The sequence below is a fragment of the Phoca vitulina genome, unplaced genomic scaffold, assembly GCF_004348235.1.
Source record: "Phoca vitulina isolate PV1807 unplaced genomic scaffold, GSC_HSeal_1.0 scaffold36, whole genome shotgun sequence".
Taxonomy (NCBI): domain Eukaryota; kingdom Metazoa; phylum Chordata; class Mammalia; order Carnivora; family Phocidae; genus Phoca; species Phoca vitulina.
In genome coordinates, this window is record NW_022589739.1 from 13,224,623 (window position 1) to 13,244,374 (window position 19,752).

Genomic DNA, 19,752 nt, shown 5'->3' on the forward strand with positions numbered 1-19,752 from the left:
AGAAACATTCGGGGACGTACACGTATGCATCCAAACTACTTTTCCACTGTTAAAAAAAAAATGGGGTCCAAAATACTCCTGTTATTTTCTACCTTGCCATATTTGAATTTCCTGGGGTTTTTGTCTGTTTTTATTAATCAGAAAAGGCCACAAACTTTAAAATTTGAGAGAGCCTGTTCAAATTTAAAAAGATTGTTTGGGGGTATTCTCAATTCTCCTTTTTCTTGCAGTCATTATCCAAATAGTCTGAGTTGCACCTAGATTTTCCAATATAAGGTTTTAAGTTTCTGGTTTCTGTTTCATTTGCTAATCCTCATATAATTCTTGTGTGGTACTTAAGAAGGTATTAGTTAACAGATAAAATAATACAGTTCCTATGCTCAAAGATTATGATCTACAACAAATAAGATATATACAAATAGTGAATTGTACCGCACACTCCTCCTCATCATCTACTTCCAAATGTTAATGCTCCTTGGGGTCCCAAACTCAATTTCTCATCTTACATATGATTTCATCCCTATAACTATCATCTGATAGGCAATCAACCCCCAAAGCAAGATCTTCAGGCCCAGATTCTCATCTGAGAGTTAGATACATGACTCCCTACCAAATCTATTCACTTCAATGTCCCACAGGCTCTTCAGAACCTACATATCCAAAATGGAACCCATCCTTCCTTTCAAGATATCCCTCTTCCTTTTTACGCTCTCTTAATATGCATATCTCACTATCAAATCATCTATCAAAACTATACACAGTCCAGTCTTTACCTACCCTTCCTGAGCTTCCTTCTCATGTCCTTCAAGACTCTGTCCAAACATCACTTCTTCTATAAAGGTTTCCTTCTCATTAGGCAAAATTAATTTATTTTCTATGCTTACAAAGCAGTGTTTTCATACAACTACAGTAAACATATTAGTTACTACGTGAGTGACTTCAGGCACTTAATTTGAGTTTACTGTGAATAAACAATCATAAAGTTACTTTTAAACACATTTGCCTTTAATTCTAGGCTTTAAATTTCTTGAAGATGCAAAGCTTATCTTACTCATCTCTGTACTCACAGTACCCAATATAAAGTAATTATTCAACAAACATTTAGAGAGTGAATGAAGATAAAGTGGCATTTCTTACTCTGTAGTTGAATGAATTTTCCAGAAAAGTTACACACTGAAATAAAATGTCTAATTTGCTGTAACCCCTTTGAATCTGGGCCATATTAGAAGGCAGTGTTTTGTGATGAGCATCTGTGAATTAGACCCTGTCAAATCCACACTTCTTTGGAACAGCCTTGGAATTGTCCTCATTTTCACTCTGTGTGCCTTGGCTAACATAGGTATTTATATATGCTCTTACAGATCTGTCAACTCTCTGTTCTAGAATCCCTGAAAGTTTTAAAAAACAAATTCCCCTAAAAACCATCATGACAGGACATTCCTATTAGAGATCACCTAATCTAAAATCTTCAGATCTTATTGGAAAGATGGGTTCACTGACTCTATGAAAGTATGAGAAATATTTGTATCCTCACAAAAATAAAATAATAAAGACAATAAACTAAATTAGGGAAATATTAAGTATGTTTTCCAGTAATGTTAAGTATTTTAGGTGTATTCATCTACCAGTCCTTGATACTAAATAAACTTTGGAGGAAACCCTAAATTTTGCTTAACTTCCTGTAGATAAAAACATATTAGAAAGACCGCCTCCCCCAACTGGTTGTTAGTCTGTACAAGTGTTCATAACCTTTCTGATTTCATGACTAGGAGTTCAGAGTCAGTTTTCTAACAGACCTCTTGAGAGTCTCATTCTATGGCACAGGTTTATTTTTTCTCAAAAACTTCTTATCTTTCCTCAACTTGTCATAGCAAAAATCTGTACTGCTCACTTTATATCTCTTTTTATTACCAATTGCCAGTTCCTTCTATTCCTAATTATTCTTAAAATAAAGGGTTTATGATTCACATATACTAAATGTAAAATTCACAGAGTTGCTAAAGCATACATTTAAAAGGTATATATATATTAGAATTTCACACAAGAGAGAAACTGTGCCTGGGGCAGGATTTCTATACTGAGGTCAGTGCTCTTATTTATTTGAGATGTCCAAGGTGCTTTCAGTGGCATGCTGAGGGTCAGGGATTTCCAATAACAACTGATTTAGAGTCTAACATGAAAAAAATGAGGCTCTTAAACCCGGATACTCAGACACCATAGCAACTTCAACCAGCTTTTGCTAAGCTTTCAATACAATGTTCATTTGTCCTTTTTCCTTTTCAAAATTCAATTTAATGTGAAAACTGATTGAATATTCTCATTTTGCTGTATTAATTTAAATGAGATCAGCCAATATAAAAAAAAATTTGAAAGTATGTAACATTTATAGGTCAGATGAAACCAACATAACCTAAGAATGAGTCTATGCCCTATATTAACAGAAAACAAAGTACTGGCAAAAATAACATCTATTTGCATAATTACTTTTTCAGAAAAGCTAAAACACATACTTTGCTTCGATGTCAGCTTTCTCTCGTACTGCATGAGCCATCTGTTCAGTCTCAAAGTACTTCTTTTTGCCTTTAGCTAAATCTTTCACAGTCTCTTGTAATTCAGTTTGGATCTTTGTCAACTGGTCCACACACTGTAAAATAAAAAGTGCAATTATTATAATATTAGTTTTCAGGCTTACCGAAAATGAATTTGTCCTAAGGACTATGCACTATGCCCTCAGGACGGAAACCCAGGAGAAAAATCAGCACTTTTAGTCTCCTTCAAATTGCAAATTAAAATCCAGTGAACAGCTGGTACTCCCATCTCAAGAAACGTATTGAATAGTGTCCCAGTTTGCTTAACAACTCTGCTTTGAGAAATAACCTCAGTACTGCTAAAGACTGACATTAAGGTAAGGATGAGAAGAGCAACAATGAAAATGCTTTTATTTTTGGAGATATCATGGCACTAAAGGCAAAAGAACAAAGCAATTCTGTATTTCTTCATACTCTTTGGGCAGGGGCCATGCTAATCTTCTCTGTAACATTCCAATTTTAGGGGGCGCCTGGGTGGCTCAGTCGTTAAGTGTCTGCCTTCGGCTCAGGTCATGATCCCAGGGTCCTGGGATCAAGCCCTGCATTGGGCTCCCTGCTCAGCGGGAAGCCTGCTTCTCCCTCTCCCACTCCCCCTGCTTGTGTTCCCTCTTCGCTGTGTCTCTCTCTGTCAAATAAATAAATAAAATCTTTAAAAAAAAAACAACAAAAAAACAACATTCCAATTATAGTATATGTACTGCCAAAGCAAGCACTCTTCAAAATCTTAATAAAGTCTCTAAACTGACGGTGCAAAGGGTACTGAAGAATCCTGCTCTGGGAAAGAAGGAGTGTAATCTGACAAATCGGCGTTAAGTCCAAGATGAAGGAGAGAAGCAAGAAACCTGGGTACCATGTCACAATTACTACTCAAAATTACTGCCAACTCAATTCTTTGGATACATATACACACTCTGGGAGAAGGGACAGACGTAATTAACTCAAAGAAATGTTTAATCAATAAATTCTTATAACACATTGGGGCCAAAGTAACATTGCTTCGGAACTCTTCTGGATAACCAAAGGGGAAACACTTTTCCCAGTTTGCAACAAACCACTGCAAAGTTTAACCAACCTGAGGCCAACTCAGGGAAGCCTTCACTGAAAAACTTCTGAGCCTGAAAGAGAGTTTGGTGGAGACTGACAAAAGGTCAACAAAGCAGGAGGAGACACTGGTGAGGAACTATTATGACAGGCTGAACAGCATGGAGTAGAGCAAGGATGTTGGAATAGCAAGGATAAAGCACAAATAAACTTACACATGTGACATACAGGCTGAAGTTTCCCAGAAATTGTTAAGTGGTAAGAAAAGGACTACTTTACAGTAAGTGAAAAACCCGGAAGCTTCCCTATGAGCATATTTATTGAGCACTTAACAAGTGTCAGGCTATAAATAAAGTGTTAAAAAAACTTTCACCTCTTTCTCCTCTGCATGAAAACTGGACCCTTGCTTAACTTTCTAGGTCTGTGTTTCAACAGAAACCTGATAAAGACACAATGTCAATCAACTGTGTTATCTGGCAACACTGGGTATGAACCCTGATAGGTAAACTGCATCAATTTGGAAGAAAATACAAATGCACAATAAATATCTGATGGAAAAGTCTTGGCTTGGGCTTCTAAGTATGGTAATTCCTATATCTGGACATGTCCTTTGCAGAGACTTTGGAAGCTCTGGTGTAATAAATAAGTAAGTGGTAATAAAAGCTTTTAGTCTCCTTTAGGGCCTATGGCTACCCCTGTACATGGGAATCTCATTCTCTTAGCCCAGACCTTTCACTTAAGGAACAAAACAGAGTAATTGTGGTTGGTCATGCAGACTGAGGCATATACTGGTGGGAGAACTAATTATACTAGTGCTGGATGCCACCCTGCTTGTTAACCGTGTTCCCTGTTCTAATGTCCTTCTAAGTAAACCTCATGCCACGTATGGCCTAGGATAATCATGACAGTTTCAGCATTTTATTATACTTAAGAAGACTCCCTATGGGCATGCAAGCCAGAATGCATAAGTTTAGTACTTTATAAATATTATCACATTTACTCCTCCAAATGACTCTGGTAAAAGTATTCATATTAGTCCCATTTTAAGATGAGGAAATATAGGGCGCCTAGGTGGCTCAGTTGGTTGAGTGTCTGACTCTTGATTTTGGCTTGGGTTGTGATCTTGGGGTCATGGGACTGAGCCCTGCATCAGGCTCCGCACTCAGCACGGACTCTACCTGGGATTCTCTCTCCTTCTGTCCCTCCCCAGCTTGTGCACACGCATGCTCTCTCTCGCTCTCTCTCTCTCAAATAAATAAATAAAATCTTTTTTAAAAAGATGAGGAGGGGTGCCCGGGTGGCTCAGTCATTAAGCGTCTGCCTTCTGCTCAGGTCATGATCCCAGGGTCCTGGGATCGAGCCCCGCATCGGGCTCCCTGCTCCGCAGGAAGGCTGCTTCTCCCTCTCCCACTACCCCTGCTTGTGTTCCCTCTCTCACTGTGTCTCTCTGTCAAATAAATAAACAAAATCTTAAAAAAAAAAAAAAAAAGATTAGGAAATAGACTTACAGAGGTTAAATAATTTATCCAAAGTCATACAGTAAGAAAGTGATGATATCATTTACCTTGTAACCCACTATCACATACCCCAGTTTTGTGACAACCATGTTTTTAAAGTCTTTACATAGAGATACTTTATCTTAAAATAGTAAGCTTTTTAAAAAATTGACATGTAATCCACATACCACAAAATTCACCCTTTTAAAGTTTACGATTCAGTGGTTTTTAGTATATTCATAAGGTTGTACAACCATCACCACTATCTAATTCCAGAACATTTTCATCACCCGAAAAGAAAACCCCATACCAATTAGCAGTCACTCTCCATATCCCCCTATTCCTAGTCCCCAGAAACCACTAATCTACTTTCTGTCTCTATGAATTTCCTGCATTTCATATCCATGGAATTATATAATATCTGGCCTTATATGTCCCAAGTCTTTCACTTAGCATAATGTATTCAGGGTTTATCTATGTTGTATCATGTATTCTTCATTTCTTTTTGTGGCTGAATAAGATTTCACTGTATAGATATACTAAAATGGTAAGCTTTTATCTTGCAGAAAAATCTTCCTTTCTCTTTAATTTTAATAGTCTTTAACATAAACAAACCTCTTTTTTTTTTTAAAGATTTATTTATTTATTTGACAGAGAGAGATACAGCGAGAGGGGGAACACAAGCAGGGGGAGTGGGAGAGGGAGAAGCAGGCTCCCCGCTGAGCAGGGAGCCCGATGTGGGGCGTGATCCCAGGACCCTGGGATCATGACCTGAGCTAAAGGCAGACACTTAACGACTGAGCCACCCAGGCACCCATAAACAAACCTCTTATTTAAAAAATAATACCATGAGGGGTGCCTGGCTGGCTCAGTCAGTAGGGCATGTGGCTCTTAATCTCGGGGTCATAAGCTCAGGCCCCACACTGGGCAGAGAGATTACTTAAAAGAATAAAAATAAAAAATAAAAAAATAATAATACCATGACAACCTGACACTCCCACAGAAAACTGTGAAACATTGATAATGCCATGTTTGCGGGTATGGAGAGCTTAGAAAGTGTTCCATGGCTTCAATGAGATATTAAGAACCAAAAACTGGGGCATGGTCTGAAAAATGCAACTATGTTTAATAGGAAAATGAGATGGATTACTTGTTTTAATTTAATTTTATTTAAATTCAATTACATAACATATAATATATTATTAGTTTCAGAGATGGATTATTTAAAAGAGGAGCCAGGTGTAAGGTTTCTATAACTAAAATGTTCATCTAAAACAACAGAGCTTGGCCTCAGAAAAACTAAACAATGAAGAGAAACCCAAGAATCCCGTGGTGATTTACATGCACTAAAAAGGTCTGAAAATGAATGTTTTGAGAGGAAATTAAACACAGAAGGTCAAAGCCTTTCCTGGGGATGCAAACCATGTAGCTAGGATCTCAGTATATTCACACAAAGTGAACACCATAGGTACGTGACAACATATGGGCACATGCAGAGGAATGTTGAAAAAGAAAAGCAAAGCTGGTGGCATCACGATTCCGGACTGCAAGCTCTATTACAAAGCTGTCATCATCAAGACAGTCTGGTACTGGCACAAAAACTGACACATAGATCAATGGAACAGAATAGAGAGCCCAGAAATGGACCCTCAACTCTATGGTCAACTAATCTTCCACAAAGCAGGAAAGAATGTCCAGTGGATAAAAGACAGTCTCTTCAACAAATGGTGTTGGGAAAATTGGACAGCCACATGCAGAAGAATGAAACTGGACCATTTCCTTACACCACACACAAAAAGAGACTCAATATGGTTGAAAGACCTAAATGTGAGACAGGAGTCCATCAAAATCCTAAAGGAGAACACAGGCAGCAACCTCTTCGACCTCAGCCGCAGCCACTTCTTCCTAGAAACATCACCAAAGGCAAGGGAAGCAAGGGCAAAAATGAACTATTGGGACTTCATCAAGATAAAAAGCTTTTGCACAGTAAAAGAAACAGTCAACAAAACCAAAAGACAACCGACAGAATGGGAGAAGATATTTGCAAATGACGTATCAGATAAAGGGCTAGTATCCAAAATCTATAAAGAACTTACCAAACTCAACACCCAAAGAACAAATAATCCAATCAAGAAATGGGCAGAAGACATGAACAGACATTTCTGCAAAGCAGACATCCAAATGGCCAACAGACACATGAAAAAGTGCTCAACATCGCTCGGCATCAGGGAAATCCAAATCAAAACCTCAATGAGATACCACCTCACACCAGTCAGAATGGCTAAAATTAACACGTCAGGAAACAACAGATGTTGGCGGGGATGTGGAGAAAGGGAAACCCTCTTACACTGTTGGTGGGAATGCAAGCTGGTGCAGCCACTCTGGAAAACAGTATGGAGGTTCCTCAAAAAGTTGAAAATAGAGCTACCCTACGACCCAGCAATTGTACTACTGGGTATTTACCCCAAAGATACAAATGTAGTGATCCGAAAGGGCACATGCACCCCGATGTTTATAGCAGCAATGTCCACAATAGCCAAACTATGGAAAGAGCCAAGATGTCCATCGACAGATGAATGGATAAAGAAGATGTGGTATATATATACACAATGGAATATTATGCAGCCATCAAAAACCCGAAATCTTGCCATTTGCAACGACGTGGATAGAACTAGAGGGTATTATGCTAAGCAAAATAAGTCAATCAGAGAAAGGCAAGTATCATATGATCTCACTGATATGAGGAATTCTTTTTTTTTTTTTTTTTTTAAAGATTTTTTTTTTTTTTTTTTTTATTCATGAGAGACAGAGAGAGAGAGAGAGGCAGAGGGAGAAGCAGGCTCCCAAGGAGCAGGGAGCCCGATGTGGGACTCGATCCCAGGACCCTGGGATCATGACCTGAGCCGAAGGCAGACGCTCAACCATCTGAGCCACCCAGGCGCCCTGATATGAGGAATTCTTAATCTTAGGAAACAAACTGAGGGTTGCTGGAGTGGTGGGGGTGGGAGGGATGGGGTGCCTGGGTGATAGACATTGGAGAGGGTATGTGCTATGGTGAGCACTGTGAATTGTGTAAGACTGATGAATCACAGACCTGTACCTCTGAAAAAAATAATACATTATATGTTAAAAAAAAAAAAAAAGGAAGAAGATAGTAGGAAGGGAAAAATGAAGGGGGGGAATCAGAGGGGGAGATGAACCATGAGAGACTATGGACTCTGAGAAACAAATAGGGTTTTAGAGGGGAGGGGAGTGAGGGGTTGGGTTAGCCCGGTGATGGGTATTAAGGAGGGCACGTATTGAATGGAGCACTGGGTGTTATACACAAACAATGAATCATGGAACACTACATCAAAAACTAATGATGTAGTATGGTAACTAACATAACATAATAAAATAAAATTAAAAAAAAAAATGGGCACATGTGTGCACAGACCCACACATAGCCACTCACTCCTTATATCCCTACACTTTGAAGAATAAGATGTCTTTCTTAGTACTGGGTAACCAAACATCTTACAGAAATTACTTAATTCATTTTCATGCATAAAACGCTCTTAATTAAATTATTTTTTGCATGTGTGACAATGTCAAGGTGGATCTTATGATAGTTCATATTTTTAAAAGGATTTCTCAAAAATCTTGTCAGAAAACTTAGGGTGATTCTTTTCTTGTTTTTTCTTTCCCTTTATATAAGTTTCTAAGATACTATTCATCAAATAATATTAGATAGATAGTCTATCTATCTAATGCAATAAAGAGATCTCTTGTGATCTATTCTTCCCTACCCTTAAATAAATCCATAACCAAATGTTTTCCATCACCCAACTGAACTGTTTCAAGTCAGAGGAATTTGGGTTTTCGTCAAAGGAAAGTGCTCTGCACATAGCAAAATACAGGCATACCTCATTTTATTTCATGTTGTTTTATTGTGCTTTGCGGATATTGCATTTTTTTTTTTTTTTTTTTTTACAAATTGAAGGTTCAAGACTTCAGTGGAAGAAGTAACTGCAGACGTGGTGGAAATAGCAAAAGAACTAGAATTAGAATTGGGGCCTGAAGATGTGACTGAATTGCTGTAGCCTCATGATAAAACTTGAATGGATGGGGAGCTGCTTCTTATGGATGAACAAAGTAGTTTGTTGAGATCGAATCTATTCCTGGTGAAGACTTGATATGACAACAAAGAATTTAGAATATTACGTCAATTTAGTTGATAAAGCAGTGGCAGGATTTGAGAGGATTGACTCCAATTTTGAAAGAAGTTCTACTGTGGGTAAAATGCTATCAAATAGCATCATATGCGACAGAGAAAGATCTGTGAAAGAAAGAGTCAATGGATGCAGCAAACTTCATTGTTGTCTTATTTTAAGAAACTGCCACAGCCACCCCAACCTTCAGCAACCACGACCCTGATCAGTCAGCAGCCATTAACATCAAGGCAAGACCCTCTATCAGCAACAAGATTATGACTCACTGAAAACTCAGATAATGGTTAGCATTTTTTAGCAATAAACTATTTTTAAATTATGGTATGTATATTTCTTTAGACACAGCTACTGCACACTTAATAGCCTACAGTACAGTGGAAACTAACTTATTTACACTGGGAAACTAAAAAATTCATTTGACTCACTTTATTGCAGTATTTTCTTTATTGCGGTGGTCTGGAATCAAACCCACAATATTTTTGAGGTATGCCTGAACCAAAAATATTTATTAAATAAAAGTCATCAAACTTAATTTGCAAAAAAAATAAAAATAAAAAAAATAAAGGGGTTACCTAGGACTTCCTTTCCAACATTTAAAATAAATTTCTCCTGCAGGAATTCAGTTTTCTGGGAGAGACTAAGTTATATACTTAAAAAAAAGCTTAATAATGCCTATATATTAAGAAAAGACTCGGTGTGGTATAAGCCCAGCTCTTTCCCAAGAATTATAAACACTAAGCACTGATAAACATAGAAATGAATGTATAAGTTTACATTAAGGCTAAGGGGTCATATGAAATGGTGAAAAACAAGGATATTAGAATTCTAGTGAAGAAATTAAAAGTATGATCCCTGAGTATGACACAGATCATGGATAGATAGATATACTTCCCAATAACTTAAAGACAGGAATAAAAGTAAAAGTAACTTGAGCCAATACATTAAAGTCCTACAAACCAGTAGGTTCTCTGACCCAGTAGTCATGTCCTGGAAATTCATCCTAAGACAATAACTTCAAAGAAAAAAAGTTAAAATTTTATTGTAGATTTAAGAGAGGTATGATTTAAAAAAGCAGAATAAGTTAAAAATTCATTCAGAAATAAAAAATAACAGGGGTGCCTAGGTGGCTCAATTGGTTAAGCATCCAACTCTTGATCTCAGCTCAGGTCTTGATCTCAGGGTTGTGAGTTAAAAATAATAATAATTAAAATAATAATAATAATAATAAACATAAAGCTTGTATAGAAACATGAACAATTAATTAGGAATTGGGAGAGAATGACAAATATAGGAGATCATAAAAAATTATCAATGTATTAATTACAACTATTACAAAAACAAAGAAGATAAAAGGAGTAAAGGAATTAAGTAGTCTACTAAGGTAAAGAGGTTGTATGTATTTTTCTGTAAAACTATTTAAATATTAAACTTTAAGCATTTTTAAAAGATTGCATAGGATTTGGAATTAGGAAGTAGTGTATTCAAGTTCCTGCTCTGTTACTTACTACTAAGTTTCTTCAACATTTTTTAGCCTCAGTTTTGTCATTTGTAAAATAATATTTACATACCTAACAAGTACATATGAAAATCAAATGAGACTATAATGAATACATTAACAGTTCACAAACTCTAAAGTGTTATCCAATGTAAATCCCAACTATTTCAAAGGAATATAAACTCTAGTACATGAGAAAGATATGAACTAAAGTGTTATTAATTAATTTTAAGAATGATGGATGTTGGGTGCCTGGGTGGCTCAGTCGGTTAAGCGTCTGCCTTCAGCTCAGGTCATGATCCCAGGGTCCTGGGATCGAGTCCTGCATTGGGCTCCCTGCTCAGCTTCTCCCTCTGCCTCTCTCTCTGTCTCTCATGAATAAATAAATAAAATCTTTAAAAAAAAATGATGGATGTTAACTGGACTTACTGTGGTGATCATTTTGCAATATAAACAAATATCAAATCATTATATTATACACCCAAAATTAATATAATGTTATGTCAATTATACCTCAGTTAATAAAAATGACAAATGCCTTAGATGACTGTGGCTCATTTTGTTTTATAAGCAAATGTCAGCATACAGAAAATGATTTAGAAAAAGCTATGATATAATTCTCATTATAATCTACACAATGGTCAGATGCTTTATAATTATAATATGCCTGGATTTATCCCCAAGTATTAGAAAAGAAAACTGTCAAAATAGAGAAAGTTTTTAAAAGAACAAGAACATTACAAGGTTATAGAGGGAAAACTTTAAGTCAAACTTGGTTGTGATAATGACAGAACAAGTTGTTTCAGACTACCTTCCTCTAGGCTGGAAACTAAAAGTTGGACACTGTTAAAAGCTACCAGCACTAAAGAACAATAATACACACTGGACTTATGGGACTGCGATATCTGGAAGAAGGGAAGCACAGCCAGGTAAGCTCTAAATTTAAGGTGACTTTTTTCCTTAGGTTATTTGTTGAATCAGGTTACAAAGAAAAAGGCATTCTTACTAGACTGGGGATACAGAGGCTGGAGTTTAAGGATGCTGAAAGAGTAGAAACTTGAGAGGCTAAGATCTGGAAAGAAGGGTACTATAGAGAAGCAAGCCCAAAGATCTGTATGCAATTTCCCGGAGTCATCGGTTGACTTCTAAATGGCATGTATGGGTGACACCCCCAAGAAATCCAATAAAAAACAGTAGCTGAAAGGCTAATGAGCTGAGCAGTTACCAGAGGATTAGAGCAGCTACATGACGTTGAGAAGACAAAGGCTGGAGCCATGTCTTGTCAAAGTAGAAGGGTTTTGGTAGGCACCCTACACTTTCAGTTAAAATCCTGGCAATAAGGACAAAGGTGAAACAGACCAGCCCTAAGAAAGGTTAAAACCAGACCCTAACAAGATCAAGGTGAGATGACAGTATTCTATCTGCCTGCAGAAAACTTAACTCTTTGGAAATAAAAAATGTCTTCCAGAGTCTCTACAATTTCTATCCACAATGTCCAGCATTGTGAGGCATACTAAAACAGTTGACCCCAATAACCAAAAACCAAGAAAAACAGTAAACCATAAAAAGAGGCCTCCAGTGATTCAGACAGTTGAATCATGAAACAGATTAGGAGTAACATGTAAGAGGGTAAGAGAAAAACATGTGGAGCTGCACCAGAAACACAGAATCTATGTTTTAAAATATTTATTTATTTTTGAGAGAGAGAGAGAGAGAGAGAGAACTAAAGAGAGCGAGCAAGAGCACAAGTCAGGGGGAGGGGCCAAGGGAGAAGCAGACTCCCCGCTGAGCAGAGAGTCTGATGCGGGGCTTGATCCCAGGACTCCGGGATCATGACCTGAGCCAAAGGCAGATGCTTAACCGACTGAGCCACCCAGGGACCCCACAGAATCTACTTCTAAAAACTCAATTAAAAATTCTAGAACTGAAAAATACATTGAGATTCCAAAAGATGTTTTAAAAGCACATTAGAAATAGCAAAAGAGAGTATTAATGAACTGCAAGGTACTGGTAGAAAATATTCAGACTCAAGTACAGAAAGAAGTGAGGAAACAACCAAAGTATTGATCAATGGAAGAATGTATAAAAAATGTAGCACATACACATAATGGAATAGTATTTGATCTTAAAAAAAAGAATGAAATCCTACCATATACAACAACACAGATTAATCTGCAAGAAATTACACTAAGTGAAATAAACCAGTCACAAAGGGGCAAATACTGCATGATTCTACTTACATGAAGTATCAAACTCATGAAAGCAAAGAATAGAATTGTGGTCAGCAGGGGCTGGAGGAAGAGGAAAGAGAGAAATGCTAACCTACCAAAATTTCAGATACACAGAATGAGTAAGTTCAAGATTAGCTGTATAATACTGTGGGCTATAGATAACAATACTGTATTGTACACTTAAAAATCGGTTAAAGGGGTAAATTTCATGTCAACTGCTTTTATCACACTAAAGTTAAAAAAAAAAAGAAGAAATGAAAAATATATGATTAATTCAAAAGAAGGCAAAAAAATGAGGGGCAGGTTAGAGAAGCAAAGGAAAAAGAATCGATGGTCTATTTATCCTATGGAGTCAATCTGTTGTAAAGCTTGGAGGTACAATCGGAGAAACCAACTGTAGCGGTTACTTATTTTTGCTTGCTCTGTCTCTATTTCCCTTGTTTTCCTTTGGAAACCCATCTCAATTTTCTTTTAGAAAATCATCTTTCCCCATTTTTAGTACATATAGTTTGCAATGAGGACTGTAACCCCTGACATGGGGGAAGAACTGTGACTGGCCTCAATTTGGGTAGTTTTATTAAAACTTTTAGGAAAATGGAAAATGTAGAATTACTTGCTGTAAGATTTGTAAATCTTGCATTGTTGGGGCCACCATGTAGAGAGTTGCTAAAGAATGAAGCATTTGCTAAAGAATGAAGCAGACCTAATGGATGGGAAGAAAGACTGAATTATAATACCATCATTTGAGCACCTGGATCCACCCCTGGAATTTTCAGTTATACAAGCTAATACATTATTTTCTTGGCTTAACCTAGTTGGAAGTAGGTCTGTCATCTGTAATCTCAGAATCCTAATGGGTATGCCCAATATGTACTTAATGTCTAGATGGAACATAGCACCACTTTTGTCAGATATAATATAAAACAAATTAATTCACAGATATGAGGACTTGTCAAATCCCACCAAATATCCTTTGCCCAGGAATGCTGGTTAAATTCAGGGCAGAGACTATTCTACCAATGGAAGAGAAAAGCACAGTGGTAAACTTTTTCAAAATTTTCTTATAATAAGAAAAGTAGAACTTTCCAGTAATTCGGTTAGATTTGGTGAAGGCACTAGCTATCTGAAACAGTATTTCCTCCCAGTTAGGAAGCTATGCTAGCCATTAATTCTCTGCCTCTATCTCCTATCCTCTTTCTGCACACATGGATAGATATTTACATACCTAGACATACAGCATATTTTCTTCCAACTCAAAAGCACTGTTTGGTCAGTGGTCATGTAGTTTATTCACCACGTTTGTATGAAAGAGGTAATTTTGAGCAAAGATAAAACAAAGGCATTCTTATACAAATATGTTAAAACCAAGTGATATTACATGAATGCTTGAAAGAGATGAAAATTTTATATACATACAATATACATTTAACATACTCATTTTATGCTACTAAAATCATCTTTGACAAATAAGCAAAATCAGTTTTTTTAGATTTTGTTTGTAAAACAATTCTGAAAATCCAAATGACAATTAGAATTAAAAAACTGGATGGCTTCTGAATTACTATTTCCATAAATGGTTACTTTAATATTTTCTAAAGTATTTAATGGTTCCATAAGAAAAATTTAATTACTTATTAGGCATCACAATAATCTGTTTTTGTAACTCTATTTCCAAAAAAGGACACAATTCAATCAACTACTTTCAATAGCAAGCTTTTCATAAAAATCACATTTAATAAATAGTGATTTTTTTCTATGAATTTTTAACTTCTGTATAATCAAAGAAATGGACCTATTTGAAAATTTTACTTCTTTATAACCTATATAATTAAACTTTAGAGCACACTACTTTTGGTGTTAAGTTTTCTACATTTGGTCAAAATGAGTCAACTTCCTTTAAATTATTATGCAATATGGCTCAAGTTAAAACTAAGACAAATTTTTTCAAGACTTAGTGGGTTTAATAACATACTACTTTAACATACACCAAACTATACCAATATTGTGAAACTAAATCTATTTACTTGAGTTAAGGTGAAAAGTGGTATCTGTAAGAAGTGTTCACTGAGCTTTCAGAATGTCCAGATTCAAATTACACTCACTTCTGTCAGTTAATAAAATATAGTAGTTAGAAAGAATATGATGAAATCAACAAAATCCTAGTAACATGCTGAAATCAGAAAATCCATGTTGAAATCAGAAATATTTGTGACCATATAGAAAAGCTCAAGGCGTTAAAATGCAATTTAATATAATCTTGCAGATTACAAATGGAGCACTGAGATATTAATATGCATATAAGAAAAGAATAGAAACAATACCCTTTTTAGTTGCTGTTCTTTTAAGCTTCTCACTGTCCTTGCAGGCTCAGAAATGAAGTTTTTATAGTTTTCACATATATTGATCCGAGACTGGGCTACCTGCATTGTTCCCTCAAGAAAAGATTTCCAAACAGGATACATGCTCCTAAATTCAAAGAGGGACAGAAAAGTATTAGGCAGGGAAAAGGAAAAAAAAGTTGGCTAACCTTATGCTCAATGACTAGCACTGTGAAACAGATGGATGTTTTCTTTATAGTTGAAAGTGTTTATACTGCTTTATAGATAGTAATATTTTTAACATATACAGGTAGAAACATGACATATACTTTATTCCTCGAGAACTCTGCAGTGGGCTGTTTTGATTCATCAGCTATTCTTGATACTGAAGTAAAGTGATACAAGGATTACAATTCCAGACAAAGCTAAGACTATAAAAATTAATGAATAATTCAGACTGTCCAGATCTTTCACTGTCTCAGGGTCATCACTGTGAATATCAAGTTTCATTATTTCATTAAAATATTTTCCTGGGGTGCCTGGGTGGTGCAGTCAGTTAAGTGTCCAACTCTTGGTTTTGGCTCAGGTCGTGATCTCAGGGTCTTGGGATCAAGCCCTGTGTCAGGCTCTGTGCTCAGCACGGAATCTGCTTGAGATTCTCTCTCCCTCTCCCTCTGCCCATCCCCCAACTCTCTCTCTAAAATAAATAAAATCTTTAAAAATTTTTTCTAAAAGGTATTTTCCTAATTTTAGAGATGGGTAACCGAGACGCAGAGATGTAGAGAATCACTCTAGATCACACCAGAGTATGGTAGTACTGAGATACAGATGAAAGCTGGGTACCTCTAAAGTACAGTCTCTTTCAACCACATCATATTACTTTCTTACATAAACTGATATGGCTGGGAAAAAAATCATGAACAATTGCTTACGTGCTTGAGAAGTCTACGGTATTGTTGCTCTACATCTGTTTCTGTGTTGTAATAATGCTTAGCCAGCATCACATTGTGGCTTGGAATCGTTCCAAGCAAGTCCCATCATCTTTGCTTGATAAATGTGCTCAATAATCACTTTGTAAAGTCAAAGAATTATTCATCCTTTGCTTTTTGTAGCCAATATCCTTTTCAAAGCTTCTCTTCTACTTTGCTAAACACCTTAGTCAGTTCTAGTATGCACCTACACTAGGTTAAACATATTTTATAATTATCATAACAATGGATGGTATTTTGTTTTTAAAAATGAAATACTGGTAGATTATAACATTCATCTCCTGAGATTTTCTTCCCTTGCCATGTGGATTTTCTACTATAGATTGCTATAGTAGATTCCTTGTGTTACATAAATGCTAGCAGAGGGTCAATGGATGAAATGGATGACAGTGTAAAAGTAAGAAAAAGGGGGCACCTGGGTGGCTCAGTCAGTTAAGCGTCTGCCTTCGGCTCAAGTCATGATCCCGGGGTCCTGGGATCGAGTCCTGCATCGGGCTCCCTGCTCAGCGGGGAGTCTGCTTCTCCCTCTGTCCCTCTGCCCCTCCCCCTACTTGTACGTGTTCTCTCTCTCTCTAGCTTGCTCTCTCCCAAATAAATAAAAAATCTTTAAAAAAAAAATAAGAAAAAGAAAAATTGCCTGAGTCCCCAGCCTACTTAGAACTAAAAAAACCCTTGTGGGCGCCTGGGTGGCTCAGTTGGTTAGGCGACTGCCTTCGGCTCAGGTCATGATCCTGGAGTCCCTGGATCGAGTCCCGCATCGGGCTCCCTGCTCAGCAGGGAGTCTGCTTCTCCCTCTGACCCTCCCCCCTCTCATGTACTTGCTCTCTCTCATTCTCTCTCTCTGAAATAAATAAATAAAATCTTTAAAAAAAAAAAAAAAAAAAACCTTGTAACTGTATTTTTCAACCAAGGAAATGATTAGTTTATGTAATGAATTAGTTTTTGTAATATACCAAATGAATCAATTTAAATGGAAATGTTCATTTATTTAAGCAGAAGTATATCACATTCTCTTTGGGAAAAAAGATTCAGTGTGTTGTGCCAGCAAAAACTTTCAGCATAAAAGCAAAATGAATATGAGATGATGGACGTTAACTAAACCTATTGTGGTAACCATTTCACAATATATGTAAATCAAACCATCACGCTGTACACCTTAAACATATATTTTTCAATAAAGCTGGAAAAAAAAAAAAAAAAGAACAGCAAAATTAATGTCCTCCATGGCCTTGCTGCATGACAACTGATGGAACCTAGGATGTAAACTCACCACAAGCCCTCCTAAGCAGTCCAAATAATTGATTTTCTCAGATTTGTACATTTTAAAATCATAATGAAAATGAGAAACAACCACTATGAATAGTGATAGGAAGGAAGGAGGGTAAGAAGGATAGAAAGAAGGAAGGAAGGATCCCTTCATCTAGGCTCTCCCCTTAGGTAGCACCCTCTTCCCTCTACCTCTTGGCCTAGTTGACTGCTGTTCATCCTTCAAATCACAGCTTAATTGTAACTTCCTTAGAGAAGTCTTTCATGATCACCACCAACCCAACCCACAGACTCAATCAAGTCCCTCTCTGGTATTCACTCACACGGCTCTAGCATTTTTCAATTTTATATTTTTATGTAATTATTAGTTAATGTCTGTCCTTCTCACTATAGTGAAAATTTCCTGAAGGTAAGGGTACATGTCTTTCTCACTATCTTCCTAGGGCCTAAACACATGGCCTAACATTTAGAAAGGTTACAGGAAGTATGTGTTGCATGAAAAAATGAACAGATATAAAATTATGAGGATTATACAATAAAAAGAAAAATTCCTTCCTTATAGAGTTTAAAAAGAGATCTTTGGGGATTAGCAGATCTATAGCAGGGAAACATATCCCCAATAATGACACACCACAAAAAGAACAGAATTCAGTTACCAGTTCATCAGAAGACCCGGGCTCAAGTTCTAGTTCAACCAATATAATCATATGTAGGATACTTCACTATACTCTCATTTCCTCTACTGGCAAATGAAGAAGTCAAGAACACCAGCACCACGTCCCTCACGGGGCTGCTTTGATAGTAAATGCAAATGATGTGAAAACCCTTGGCACAGATTCTTTTAAATGTATAAATAGTAAGAGAAACAGAATTGTAATAGAAATATAAGTGCTTCTTCACATAATAGTGATGGCGGCAATGGTAGTGTCTTTCATTCTGAGTAAGGAAAAATAATAATGCGTATAGAGTGATTTTTACATCTTTTTTAAATTCACTAGGCTTCATACATGATTTTGAAGCATAAGATGCTACGCATCTATGGTATTTTGCTATTCTGCTCAGGTCAGGAAACTAGGTTCAGAATTATGAAAGAAAGGAAGGAAATTCTTTTAAGAATCTATCACATGCTAGACACTATGCCATGTATTTTTGCATTTACATTATCATTTAATCCTCATGTCAACTTTGTGAAATAGGCATTATCCCCATTTTTTAGAGGAGAAAAATAAGGCTTGGAGAGGTTGTAGAATTCTTCTAAGGCTATTCACCAGGAAATAGCACTCCCATGGTCATAACCTAGACTTTGCCATTACCAGTAACTACCCCTCTGCTGTAATCACAAATTAACCATCTAATCCCTGACCAACACCTTCTATTTCCATTCATTCCCTTTAGGATTCTGACTCTAACAATTATTCAAACTCTATCAGAACCCATAATCCATTTGATCCTACACCCCTTCCCACTGTCTCTTACCCCCTCTCTCATAATTTCCCTTCTCAGCTCCTTATCCAGCTTAAGTTTCATGGTCCACCATTATAGTAACTGCCTATGTATACCCTTATGACTCTGGCCCCTCTCTTTTCATCATTCTAATCTACAAATTTCAATGTTGGTTAAATCTGTTTGTACCGTACCAATCTCTGTGCAGCAGAACACTACTGAAGAAAACGATAATCATGCTGCCTTGGTCTCAGTTTAAACTGATGGCTAATAAAATTCTAGTAACCCCTTAGTGCTACCCAGCAATTCTACTATAGTCCCCTAAATCCTCTTACTCTCTCAATCTTCTACACAATTATTTCCCACCTTTTCCCCTCATCTCAAACCTCTAATATGACCACACTTTCAGCCGATAATGAAGCTACCAAAAGACAATGCCCATATGGTCCCACCACAGCTACCAATCTCCCTACTTCTGCACCCATGCACTCTGTCATCTCTCCTTTTACTTGGCTGAACTACCTGTGCTCTGAAGGCCAAACCTTCACATTTATACTGTATTCTATAACTCACTCAAGAATAGCAATCCAGTAATTGTGCTTTCTCCTACAACATCGACTGTTCCCTCTCCACTGGATGGATCTCTAAATATGCTATATGTCTCCATTCTAAAA

General features: G+C 36.8%; 1 protein-coding gene and 1 non-coding gene across 4 annotated transcripts in view; both read right to left on the bottom strand.

Moving 5' to 3' along the window:
- FCHSD2 (FCH and double SH3 domains 2) overlaps positions 1-19,752 on the bottom strand; it is a 303,597-nt gene that overhangs the window by 140,556 nt on the left and 143,289 nt on the right. For all 3 annotated transcript variants that reach the window (XM_032427144.1, XM_032427142.1, XM_032427143.1), the window contains 2 exons: positions 15,384-15,528; positions 2,511-2,644 (listed from right to left, as the gene is read on the bottom strand). In XM_032427144.1, coding sequence (XP_032283035.1) covers positions 2,511-2,644; positions 15,384-15,528 — 279 coding nt within the window. The remainder of the gene's footprint in view (positions 1-2,510; positions 2,645-15,383; positions 15,529-19,752) is intronic.
- On the bottom strand, positions 2,970-3,073 carry LOC116646596. The gene has a single exon (XR_004302145.1). It is a non-coding gene; the product is annotated as a U6 spliceosomal RNA (small nuclear RNA).